This window comes from Pimephales promelas, chromosome 9 (genome assembly GCF_988280905.1).
Source record: "Pimephales promelas chromosome 9, fPimPro1.hap1.1, whole genome shotgun sequence".
Taxonomy (NCBI): Eukaryota; Metazoa; Chordata; class Actinopteri; order Cypriniformes; family Leuciscidae; genus Pimephales; species Pimephales promelas.
The window spans coordinates 30,097,281-30,111,426 of NC_142777.1; the positions used below are offsets into that span (position 1 = coordinate 30,097,281).

Here is a 14,146-nt window from a genome sequence, read left to right on the forward strand (position 1 = left end):
AACACCTGTTAAATTTTTTCATTAATGCAATTATCTAATCAACCAATCACATGGCAGTTGCTTCAATGCATTTAGGGGTGTGGTCCTGGTCAAGACAATCTCCTGAACTCCAAACTGAATGTCAGAGAGGGAAAGAAAGGTGATTTAAGCGATTTTGAGCGTGGCATGGTTGTTGGTGCCAGACGGGCCGGTCTGAGTATTTCACAATCTGCTCAGGGATTTTCACACACAACCATTTCTAGGGTTTACAAAGAGTGGTGTAAAAAGGGAAAAACAGGAGAATGGGCCGACTGATTCAAGCTGATGGAAGAGCAACTTTGAGCTCTTAAATCAGAATTCATTCTGTTTATACTGTATTATACCATGGTCTGGGTGAATACTCGATTCTGATTGGCTGCAGGGTGACCGTTAAAAAGTGATAGAGGACACCTAGTAAAGTAGTTCTGGTGAAACTGCCTGTTTACCATTCGAAATGAATAAATAAATGCGCTGCCTACAACGGCTGTGAGTAACCATAGCAACAGGCAGTCACATGCTCTATCATCTAACGTTAGATATTATAGCCTAATACAACAATGAGCGACTTCGTGCTATTTCTTTTAACATTTATGGAGAATATGGCAACTTTGACGACTGGTATGCTGCTGAAGAAAGAAAAAATGTAAATAAAACGGAGAAAATTACACCGCTGCTGCACTGCTCCATTGAACACTATTGGTAACGACGTAACTTGCGAGTTGGATAACGATGCTTTCGGGAAACGCACCCCTGAATGAGACCCTGCGGGAGTTTTACGCAGCTGTCCAGACAACCAAGGCAGGAGAAGGCTGAACGTTACAGCGTTTCAAGCCTAAGGAGCCTGAGGCAAATTACCCTCTCTTTGATCTGATTAATTTATTGCCCTCTATAACGTTAAGCGCAAATCGCTGGACCTCAGAGCTAATTGTATTTTTATTGTTGTTTGATTAATTGTTTTATGTGTAATAAAAAAAAAAAAACTATGCCTACCTACCTTTGTGTTTCATGAAAAAAAAAAAAAAAGCATTTGTGAACCTGAAGGGATACGAGCTAAGCGGACTATAGGCTAAATATCTCCGGTTGCTAAATAAACAGTCAGGCAAGGCAAGTTATTATTTGTAAAAACTAGATTTAGCCTAATTAAAATATAAACTAATGTTTTAAAAATGTTTTATTTGGCAAGTGACCATGGTATAAGCGGGTTAATGCCCTCCGAGGTGTCCATTGTCAGGTTTTAATGGACTTCGGCGGAGGCAACCGTCCTCCGCTGCGCGTCGGCCGGTTTACGCCTCGCCGTCGTCCATTAAAACCTGACAATGGACACCTCGTCGGGCATTAACCCTTACTTATTCTGAATAAACAGAATGAGAACATGGATCCATCATGCCTTGTTACCACTGTGCAGGCTGGTGGTGGTGGTGTAATGGTGTGGGGCATGTTTTCTTGGCAAACTTTAGGCCCCTTAGTGCCAACTGGGCATTATTTAAATGCCACAGCCTACCTGAGCATTGTTTCTGACCATGTCCATGATATGGCCACCATGTACCCATCCTCTGATGGCTACTTCCAGCAGGATAATGCACCATGTCACAAAGCTCAAATCATTTCAAATTGCTTTCTTGAACATGATAATCAGTTCACTGTACTAAAATGTTTAAGGCACTATTGCACTATTATTTAAGGCACTGCACTATTATTTAGAAGGTAAATTATAGATATTGTATATATTTTGTGACAATTGTGACGAAAGTCTAATCGTGGTGTGTTAATAACTGACAAGGAGATAAGCAGGATGGCATACAAGGAGAAAGAGTTCAACGTGTTGATTATTGTGCACATAGATATAGAGAAGCTGCTTACTAGTGCCATCTAGAGGTAACTGAGGTCATGGCAAATACTACACAGGAGGTGAATGTTATGTTGTGATTGTTGTGAATTGTGCAACATCAGACGAGCTCGGTTTACATTTGTGAATAGGATCCAAAAATGTGCATTTGGAAGAGGCAATGTTTGTCCTCTGTCATTTACTCTGTCCTTTATAATTCTCTCTTTTACACACAAACGCATAAACAAACACACACTCTCACCTTCCAATGTCCTCACACTCAAGTTACCATGGCTGAACTAACCACTTCCATCTGTAACTGTAAGCTCTTCATTTATACCATCACAACGCTTGCCAGACAAAATGGCTTCCACATGGCAATCAGACAGAACAACAACAACTGCAGGGAGAGAAGGAGATTTAGAAAACAAAATCCAGCACTGCAGAGAGAAACCATCAGCCAGACAAAACAATACAAGACAAGATACAAGACAAAACTTGTCTTCAGCACATCCTGACTGAATACAAACCATCTGTTCAAATAAACAGATTGGCAATATATAAATGAGAGAAGACGCAATATTTTTATAGGCCTAATTACCGTGTGGTTAGTTTTAGATAACTTATCTAAACACAAATCATAAAGACACATATCTGCTAGAACTAATATCTCTTAAAGGGACAGCTGACCTCAAAATATAACTCTTTTATTTTTCGCTCAGTCAATTTTACAAATCCATATGCTGTTATTTTTTGTTAATTGAGCACAAAATATATACATATTTTATCTTCTTTCAGTCTTTTGCATCAAAATACTATTCTGTTAATGTTTTTGCAGCAGTGGTAGCTAAGCTTGCAAGCTAATGGTTTTTAAGAGAAGTAAAAGTTTAGGGTAAGTATTTGTTTATCCACCATCTGTAACTTCTGTTACAACATGATATGCCTAATATTATTGAAAAAAATTGTATATATATGTGTGTGTGTTTTCAGACCAAAGAGAACAACATATACATGGTTTCTGAAGTTGTCATAGCTTTGGATAAACAAAAATTTAAAGTTACATTGTAAAATTTAATGTATTCAATGAAAATTTGTCCCATACTGCAGCTTGTAAATTTCAATCGTGGTTGTGTTCGGATTAAATAAAAGTAAATAAAAATGGTACCTTGTGTGCAAAAAATAAATAAAAATGGTATACATTGTGTGCAAATTTTTAGTTCATTAACACAAAAACACCACTGGTTCTCTGTTGCAATAAACATGACGTGCCAGTTTCAAATATGAGGGTGGAGAAATTTAAGAGCTGCAAAAAATTACAGCATATTAAACTGACATGGGAATAAATTAAAGAAATAAATGTTTAACATCATCCATTCCTGCAAATAATACATTAAAAAAAAACTTAATGTAAATTATTTATTTAAAAAAAAAAAAAAACCTTTTCAAATAATGACTGTTGACATGTTGACAAAATAATGTGTTTATTTGTCTTTATTATGCAAGTATGGTCCATACACATTCAGCACCAATTTAACACACTGGAGAGGAGATACTTCCGAAAGAAGATACAGCATTCGTACATGATTGCATTTGAACCGGTATTCACAAACTAAGGCCACTTCTCTGAACAGAAGACTCACACACGACAGTGGCACATCTTTTTTTGTCAAGAAGGAAGTCACAAACATACAATTAGACATAAACATGTCGAGTTATTACTTTGTTCATTCCGAGATACTGCACTGTGCATTTCCAAAGAGACTGGATAAACGGAAATGCCAGTATTTTGGTAAACATATTTCTCCTCCACTCTTTATCTCTTTGTATTTCTCTTCCCCCTTTACTGGGCCACAGAGGCCACAGTTTTCCCTCCAGTCGTCACCAACTGTATGAGGCTGCCTGAGGCTGGCCGGCCTGACCCTGTAGCCCAGCTGTAGAAGGTTCTGGAACAGAGAGACAGGTGTAAAATGATGATGGTAAAGGATGGATAGTGAGTGTGTGTGTGTGTGTGTGAGAGAGAGAGAGAGAGAGAGAGAGAGCGCAAGATAATGAGAATTGGGAGGAGGGAGACAGAGAGAGGAAATTAAGAACCGAATGGCAAGCCTTGTCTACTCTGAAACATTTGGGAGAAACTCTAGACAATTTAACTCATTGTAGCAACTGAAGTAAGACTACATATTAATTGCCTCTAACACAAAGACCATTCATACTCCTCCATCTCTCTGTGCTTCTCTAATACAGCCGGGTTTTCTGCGGCTCCTCTGGGATTATGGAGTTGCATCAAATCCTCATCTTAATCTGTGCTAACTGGCAGGAGAGATTTGGCTATACATCTAAGCCAGATATTCGAAAAAAGTGCTAAGGGGTCGTTCACACAGAACACTTTTATCCATACCACTGCATGTTTTTCCTATGTTTTTTCCTCTCTTGTTTTTCTATGCATTAGATTAGATGGACATGTTTGACAGTTGCAGTCACATCATTTGCAGCATCTTACATACAGTATGACACGGCATTCTCAAAACGTGGTACTCAAGTTATAAATCCAACTTTTAAAAAATCCTCATTTTTTTTTTTACACTGCCCTGTATCTCACATCAAGAGGCATTTGTATTAATACTAGTTCCACTGAATATACTGTAAATACATGCATTCCTGTAAAAGGTCTGTGCTTGGGTTGATGCTTGACATTATTCACTTAAATTCTGTTGTAATTCAACATTCAAACAGGATGTGTTTGCTTCTAAGAGGCTTCTACAATTGCCTGTGGCTTTTTTTGGTTAATATTACAGATTCAAATCAAATGTAACATTTGAGGAAGGTTTTTAAGACAGTTCTATTTTATGGGAGTGATATTTTGTGTTGAAATCAAATCTGGGATAATAATAATTCTAGGTGGATGACATGAGACCTTCATGAAATAATTCACAACAATGGATTGGGGATTAATAATGTGTATTTCACAATATTCAGATCCCTGAATAACATGAAGCAGGCAGTCTTTCGGAAGAACATCACTGCCCTCTTCTGGTGAGAAATGGATGCTTTTTAGTTTATCCTATTAGTTTATTAGTTTATCCAGTCTATGCTAGACTGTCCTTTGTGGCCGGTAGAGCCATGACATACTGCATTAAATCCAATATGTAGTGGACGTATGCTTTTTATTTCCCAGACCTGTTTGGCGCAAACAGTTGATTCTGAAATTTGCATTACTCCTGTCAATCACAGAGCTAATTTCCTGCAATAGATACTAACCCTTAAACCCTGCACACCCCAACCTTAAACTGTCCACGTATAAGATTTAATGCAGTATGTCATTGCACAACAAGCTGCAGCAAGGACATCTTCTATTGTTGAGGCTTTTTTTCTATTTTTCAAACAGGTCTAATCTGCGATTTATCACATTATCAGCAAACGTAATGAAATATGGTGCACAGTGGACATGGGAAAAGTGCACTTACTCTGCGATGTATTCCAGCGAAGTCCAGCTTCCAAAATCTGCGTCAGGCATGAATTTTCTGTTCATTGGTGTGTCCAAGGTAACCCTGGAGGATGATTTCATAATGTTGTTATCTTGGTGGAAGATGAGACTGTGGAACAGAGCCTGCGGCGATAGCTTAAACTAGCCTGGCCTTTCGAAAACACTCACACCTCATACAGTTAATGCAAACAGACAACAGTCAAATGTGTACCACACAGATCTCTAAGATTATAAATGACAGCAGACGCTCACACACACAGAAACAGAGCATTTATTTATATTATCTATGAACATGGATTAATGGATACTTAAATACAGGCCTTGAAAACAAACTGATTTACTAGTTCCTTAAAGCACATCCACATCCAGTCATTGAGAATGATCTGTTGGTGCACATCATTTTCATTTTTATAGTTTTTTTGTAATCATTTGCAGTCCAGAGTTTTCCCTCTTTGTCGCCATCTCTGTTCGAAATCTGCAATTGCAGTCATTCGCAGAATTATCAACTTAATGTGAGTTGTAGTTTGACACCGCACGGCGTGGATGAACACAATGTTTGAGGAGAGTGTGTGGCTGTCGGTCAACGCGCCGTTGTGGATAATGGCATTTAGAATCACAGATTATTCTTTTTGGAAGTATGACCAACATTTTCACCAGAGAACATCCACTTTTGTTCTGGTTCTGACATTGCAGTAAATCGCGCTGATTAAAACTAAAAATCGCTTATCATATCATGCAAAACTGTGCAAATTATACTTTGTTCTCAAATTGTTAATGTTAACAACGTCAGCATTGCGTGACTACATGTAATGCCCCTACAATATGTATCCTTGTTTTAGCATGGGTCCACTTGCAGTCTCTTTTTCCGAACGAAGTCTTTTACATCACTTTTACAACGGGTGAATCTGTTGTCACTGGTTATTGTCGTTTGAACCTTTCTGGATCAAATTGATAAGTTTAATTATATCAAGTGCTGTGAGAAAAGGCTATAAATCTCCACCTCTAACATCCTCACACACAATATAGCCTACTAGCTTATCTATAACGTTTTAGATGTGACGTAATGACGCAAAGACATGCTCGAAATCCACCAGTACCACTGGAATTAAAAACATTATTACAAACTTACAGCTTTGAATCGAGCTACGGCAAGCAGATAGTTTTAAACACTGGCTGGTTATGTATTTTTTCTATTTTGGATCATTTTTAAACTAAAAAAGCTACGGACTGCAGCTTTAAGCAATGCTCAATATTATATATTTCTACTAAAACAGAAAGATCAGTGATCAGATGATTGACAGATGGTCTTACGGTAGAATGGCCACAGCTCCAGCTCCAGATGGAAGACCGCTGTTTTCGCCAGCCAGACTTTTGCACAACTGATGGACTGCAGCCTTGGCCATGCCGTATCCCACCATTCCTACATCCAGAGAGAAATGCAAAGAGGTGAATGGAGAACAGAAGCCTCTTCACATGCTTTGTGCTACAGCTCTCGCTCCATACAGCAGACTATGGGGGACACAATGCATGCGCACACAGCACTTGAGAGCAAGCCAACTAAACAATTTGCCTAACAATGTCTCACAGAAAACAGCTGTTGCTTTGAGGTTTGGTCAATAATAATTTGGTTGGATGCCTCAAGCAGAGAATAAAAGAATTCCTCCTCCACAGTCAGACTAATTTTTTTCTTACCAATGAAGCTCTATGTGCATAAATACCAGTCTATTTTAGGGATTCACATCATGAGGAATTCAATTTCATTTCCCAATGTATTTTAACTCAAAACATCAGTTCAAAAACACCATCTATTGGAAAAAAAAAACCATCTAATTTGATAATTTCAAAAACTTTTAAATATGACTACCCATATATCACACAGTGAGGTGATAATAATAAGTACGGAAGCCGAAGCCCTGAACTGCAACCTCAAAAAATAAATAAAAAATAAATAAATAAAAATAATCTAGCATTTCGAGATTAAAGTCGAAACATTTCGAGATTAAAGTCGAAACATTTCGAGATTAAAGTCGAAACATTTCGAGATTAAAGTCGAAACATTTCGAGATTAAAGTCGAAAAATTTCGAGATTAAATTCAAAACATTTCGAGATTAAAGTCGAAACATTTCGAGATTAAAGTCGAAATATTTCGAGAGATGAGAGTACGAGAATACAGGCTGCGTGTGTGCTTGCCATTTTCTCACATTGCCGCACACACAGGCATTCAAAATGGCGCATAGCGAGTTTCACACTGTGTGTGTGTGTGTGTGTGTGCTTGTGTGTTTGTTTGTTTTATCAAAGGAAATACAACAGGTGCCAATCTACCAGCATTAGGCTACCATTAGAACATTATAAAATATACTAGGCTATCAGAGAATGTCTCCTCAACCATTAGTGGTTCTTAAATCTGAGGAAATCACAGGATACGGCCAAATGATTGGATACAGAATGATGCACTTAAAATGTATGTATTTACGGTGAGGGAGACAGAACGGTTACTGTTGTGTTCTCGACCCAGATAGTGTTGCCAAGTCCAGTGTTTCCCAACCCTGTTCCTGGCGGCACACCAACACTGCGCGTATTCTTTGTCTCCCTAATCAGACACATCTGATTCAAATCATCAGCTTATTAACCCATTTGATCATGAGCTGATGAGTTGAATCAGGTGTGTTTGATAAGGGAGACAAAGAATACGCGCAGTGTTGGTGTGCCGCCAGGAACAGGGTTGGGAAACACTGGCCTAGACGAGCACGAAAACACCTCAAAAACACTGCCACTAGCACCTGTGTAGAATTTTGTTGAAAGCCCAGATAAAAGTAAGCTTCTATTTTGTGTTGATCCATGGCAGTTCGACTTCACAAGTGCATTTATTTACACACACACACACACAGGCGCGCGCTCTGAGCTAGTGGAAACGCACTGTTATGAATGCACACTTCTATTATCGTAATGTTTTGACTTTATTCTCGAAACGTTTTGACATTAATCTTGACATTTTTCAACTTTAATCTCAAAATATTTCAACTTTAATCTCAAAATTTTTCGACTTTAATCTCGAAACATTTCAACTTTAATCTCGAAATGCTAGATTTTTTTTTTTTACAGATTTTTTTTTTAAGTTGCGGTTCAGGGCTTCCATAAATAAGTAATAATGACAATAATAGTAATAAATAATAGTAATAAAAATAATAAGGAAGAGATATATGATTCAGGACATTCACCTACACAGAATTCTTAAAAAGGCACAGTAAAAAATAGTTCAGTTTAATTTTACGGTGTCAATGAGAGTGTGAAAGTGGTGAAAAGAAAAAGAGGAATATTGTTTTCAACACATTTTGTACAATAGACATTTTTCAGTAAATACTACACAAAAAATGTTTACATCATGGATAGATGGATGGATTATAGATTATTAATGGGAATACTCTGGTTGTTTTCAATGTAGAGATCATGTCTTGCCAGATCCTCCTCTCTAGATGTTTTGTTGGCTTGGCATCTGGATTCTATAACCAGCATACTTGTAATAAGGGGGTTAAATACGACTTTTTTCCAAGAATCCAGTTTTTTTCACACTCAAACCCAAAATGCACGATAGCTGTTCCCAAAAAAAAAAAAAAAAAAAACTTTAAACCCACAGAGCCAATAAAAAAACAGGGGTATTTTTTTCTTTTCAATATTATAGAAAAAAAAGAAAAAGAACAAAAAGCTAGAGAAAATTCCATGTTTTGTGAAAGTTTCAGCCACACTGCATGACCCTTCATGACTGAATGAACATTACAGGTCACAGTTTAATCACATGTTCTGTCTCTCGGATTTGGCTTAAATTCTCTTTGGTATGTCTGATATCCAGAGTGAACTTTGGCTTTGAGGTCAGTCAAACCCACCACACCAGGACTTCGCAGCTATTTCGGCTTTTGAACAGATTTTTATGTATTATAAAGCATTTAAAGTCAATGATTAAAAACATATTTTATTGCAACTTAAACATCTCCATTTTAATTTAAGTTGGACATTACAATTAGGATGTGGTTTCATTCCATTCTTAAGTAAGTGAACATTTTGTTTTTGCATAAATCATTTAATATGTGTAATTACAAAGAACTTTATTTTGCAAAATTGCAAAAACACAAACAAATGCAACATTTTACTCTTTAGCAACTTAACCAATACTACAACTGGCATCTAACATACCGGTGACAACTGATTCACTTTTCAAAACAGAAATCAGAGAACCATTGTTTCAGCTTGTGGTAACTAGTAACTAACTACTAGCACATGACACTGATCTTGTGCGCTTGTAAGAGCTGACAGCCCCATCAGAAATGTTCACCAGAGCTTGCTCCTGTCTCTTTGAACGAGGTACATCAAACGCTCCAACCAGAGGATCCCATCATATTAAATCAAAGCAGTGTTCATCGCTGCAGGGGATTTCCTGTCGAAATCAGTTCTGTGTGGTTAAGGAATTCAAACTCCTAAACACAGGCCACATGTGTTCCCATCTCCAAAAAACCTGCTGACTCATTCACCCTCCCAGGCCTCTCAGCCAATCAGAGCCGTGTGCTGATGTTGGAGGTTTTGAATAGGCTGGAGGCAGCCTCTATTGTGTGCTTTATTGAGTTTTGCCACTAAAGCTATGAACCTAACATTTCACATCTGGGGCACTGAAACGATTTGGGATGTGAGGCAATTTGTAGAAGTAATCAAATACAATGGATGTGACAGCCAATTCAAAACTATATACACTTCCAATGGCAGTGAAAAAACCCTTGGTGTTATAAATGAATGCTATTACTGACTTCACACACCTAAGGGAGAACCTCATGAAGACTGAAGTGTTTTCCTACATAAACAATATTATTTAGCCACTTTGAGGTATAAATGTACCTTTACACAATAAACATCAAATTTTGAAGTATCCTTAGGTAAACCTATGGTGAAAACACATTTACAAGATGGGTTTTCTAGTAGGCGACACATCTCAGGATTATAAGGATGGATGTTACTACTGTACCTGGAGTGCCATCCAGTGATGCCTTCGCTCCAGAGAGAGTCAGCAGGCCTCCTGGCTTCAGATGGAGCGATGCAAGATGACTGGAAATGGTTGAGGTCCAGACACTCTGTTTCCACATCATATCAGTGTTCTTGTACAAGTCTAAAACGAGTAGAGAGAGAGAGAAAGTTGATACTATTCCAGCAAAATCAATTAAAATTATGAAAGAGTTGACTCCCTGACGAAGGCTTATATGTCGAAACGCGTTGGTGTGTTTTAAAGGTTTAAAGATGACCAACCCCTAACAGCGAAGGCTTTTAAATCTTTCTAAAGAGAGTTCCCTTAGAGTTTCCTGAGTTTTTGCTACATTTAATAATCCCATCCAAAGAGCACATCAAGCAAACATTTTGAGTCCTGGAAGCGTTCCTCTACAGACATTTGGTGAATTATGAACCGATTGAAATTTACTTCATTCATAAGTTCATAAGTACAAATCCCCCTTCTGTTTCATTTTTAGCTAATTTGAAAATGTTTTCAGCAACCAATAAGAGTGCAGTACGCTCAGCTATGCTTAAACAAATTTCTTCCGTGTTTAACAGAATTCCACAGAAAATGTAACAAATAAATAAATATAAATACATAAATAAATGTAATGAAATAAAAAAGTACTATAAATAAATAAAGCATGCAAAAGCTGTCTGGGAAGGCAAATAAGGCGTGCTCACCTTTTGAGCTGCAATTTCCTCCAGCCCATCCTCCAGCCACACAAACAATGGCATCAACCTTGTGTTCCCCCAGCACTGTGGCTACATCAGACGTCACCTGACATAACACATTAAACACGTCATGTCATTGAAAGATGGAGGGGAAGTTATTTTGATTAAAGTGCAAAGAAAATAATTTATAATGACTAATGCAATATTTAAAAAAAATAAATAAATAAATAAGAATTGTCAGTTTTCATTTCAGGTTATGAGAGCTGATAGAAAGTTACAGAGAGTTTTTCAAAAACAGACAATCTATCACAACCTGTCTCAGTAAATACTAAATTAAATAGTCATGTGCTTTGCACAGTCCCAAAAACTTTCATGTTATGTCCGAGGAAAACAATGCAAAACATCGGAGGTGAACCCATTATCTGGAGTGATGGGGGTTAAAGGTTACTAACCCAGGGTTAACAATTTCGAGAATGAAAGTGCAATAGTGTTACAAGACCACATAACGAGGAACACAATGCCATGCAACAAGGAGGACAGCTCCAGCGGTGCCATTTAACTGACACTATTATTAACAGCAAATCAATGGCAGACACAATAAGGTCGATAATGAGAAAAGATTGCTTGTCCAGAACACTGGGGATGTCATGGCAAGGCAGGAAATTACTTTGGCAGTGTAAATGGAAAGTAGATGGCAGGATGACAGGCCATTTAATAAGCCCTATGAGCTGACAGACACAAGCAGATGTGACGTCAGGACATTGGCTCCACCCACCTGAGCGGCTTGATCGGTGAATGACTCGCAGACCATCACCAGGACGTTTGCGTTCGCTTCTTCATTCGCTAATATGTCAATGCTGGCAACCCACTTTAATATAAAATAAACACGTTGTAGCTATGAAACATGTTAACAATACATGCTATTAAAATAAGTAGCCTATGCAAGCAATAATGCATTGCAAATCAATATTTCAGGCGCATCAACAGGTGTCAGTTTGAGCACACGCACCAATTCACAGTGACTCGGTTCCTATAGAATCAAATTAAAGAATCGTTTCCACTCACCCAACCTTTCGACCTAAAATATTTCACACACGCCGAGCCAAGAGCTCCTTTTCCTCCGTAAACAAGGACACGGTTCGCAGCTGCCATGGCTTTTCTTCGCTGTGTGAGACGCTTCAGCAAAGATTATGAGTAACGTAGGCTATCCTCTCGTAGAGAGAGAGAGAGAGAGAGAGAGAGAGAGAGAGAGAGAGAGAGGGAGGGAGAGAGGGAGGGATACACACGCGCGCGTGTAGCAGTTAATGATTGGTTTAAACCGGTATTCCGCCCTAAACTCCACAGTAATGCAAGCCATCTTTAAAAAATAGATGCTTAAAATCGGTAAAGCAAAGAAAAGGAAGACTTTTTATTGATTAATATAACTCACATGAGAAAATCAGTATATCCTTTGACTTAGGCGCCTAATTGAATATTTCAGGGTGGATATTTTTTGAAAGTGAATTTCTAAACACGTCTTCGATTTTCACTATTATTACCTAACAACAACAACAACAGCAACATAAATCTTTTGTGACAACATACTGTACGCAGCAAAAGAAAAACTGTAGGTTACAACAATTATGAAGCACAAATAATTTCCAAAAATATTAAAATGTAACAAATCCATTAAATAAACGTTTTGTAATCAATATATTTTAGAAATTGTATATCACGAGCCTGACATTTACGAAAAATAGATCTCATCTATTTTTTTTTTTAAATCACTGCTTAAAACATCCATGTGTGACAACCCGACTCCTAAGAGCTTTATGTAAATTAAAATCTTTTAACATAACAGTTTAGGCTACATAATAGTTTTATTGATTTAAATAGACTATGAACGTATTTGAAACAATACGGTTTATACAATTTGTATATTGCAATGAAGCAATATACAAACTGAACCAACACTATTGCTAATAAGCATGTAGATAATAAAGTACAAAGTCCTCCCATCTCTTTTGCCAAGTCATGGTGATGTAACTTTTGCAAGCCTTGTGGGCTGCAAGCAATTCCAATGCATGTACCTCATTGGTAATTGTGGAATGGATGGGTGTCAAAGTACCCGAGAAACAAAGAAAACGATAGGCCAAAGATGGTGATGAAGAAAAACCCATTGATAATGTTAGAAAGCCAGTGAGTGATATATTGTAGCTTACAAGTGCAAGGTTACTTTGTAAATTTGTACCACAAGAGAGCAGCATACTCACATGAAGAACCAAAGATGATGTGAAAGCACTTCCCATGTGCTCTTAGAAAGAGCAGGGTCGTAGCAAGCAGGGGCAAAGGGGACTGAGTGACAACAGGGAGCCATGGGGCCAGAGGACCTACACCATTTCTACCAAGATGTTGCATATTATGTAGAGCAGTATGTTATCAAATAAGCATAATATAATACAAGCACTATACATTTTGCATTGCAGCCGTAAGTCTAATTACTGTATGCTTTCCAGATGGACAGATGTTCTATACATCTTCAAAAGAGAACCTCAGCAGTATTGTAATGGATGGCTTTTGGTTTCATACTCAAACACTGGGGTCTCAACAGGCTGCGGGGGAGAGTTATTAAGTTTCTCTGTTTGAACCTATGCTCTCTCTACATTCATTCAATATTCACCAAAGAGTTTCTTCAGGCTCTTCAGGTCCCCTGAGTGAGTGAGGAATACATTAGCTGAAAACATTGTTATTTTTGAAAATGACAACAACAACAATAGTGCTTGAAACACTGAAAATCACTGCTACCACCACAATGGCTCTTCTTACAAAACATGCTTTGAAAATTTAGTAAAAAATGTACACATATTTTTATGCAGATTTTTTAGGGATGTCTGCAATACATTTAAGGTAAATGTCAGGGTTATGTTCAAGTCTGTTTAGTTTCATTGTGCATTTCAGTGTGCATCACAATCAGCTCCATATTCAACAGTCAGGGCACTGCATGGATTCATCCATTTTAAAGGATTAGTTCACCTCAAAATGAAAATTCCCTCATAATTTTCTCACCCCAATGCCATCCAAGAGGTTCATGTCTTTCTTTCTTTTTTTCAGTGGAAAAGAAATTAAGTTTTTTTGAGGA

General features: G+C 37.7%; 1 protein-coding gene across 1 annotated transcript; it reads right to left on the bottom strand.

Annotated features, from left to right (window-relative positions):
* Positions 1–3,319: 3,319 nt before the first annotated feature.
* qdpra (quinoid dihydropteridine reductase a) lies at positions 3,320–12,263 on the bottom strand. The gene is made up of 7 exons (XM_039649231.2): positions 12,094–12,263; positions 11,804–11,896; positions 11,038–11,134; positions 10,334–10,474; positions 6,636–6,744; positions 5,305–5,388; positions 3,320–3,786 (listed from the first exon to the last, which is right to left on the bottom strand). The coding sequence occupies exons 1-7, from the start codon at positions 12,178–12,180 to the stop codon at positions 3,684–3,686; spliced, it is 714 nt and encodes a 237-aa protein (XP_039505165.2). The 5' UTR covers positions 12,181–12,263; the 3' UTR covers positions 3,320–3,683.
* Positions 12,264–14,146: the final 1,883 nt, after the last annotated feature.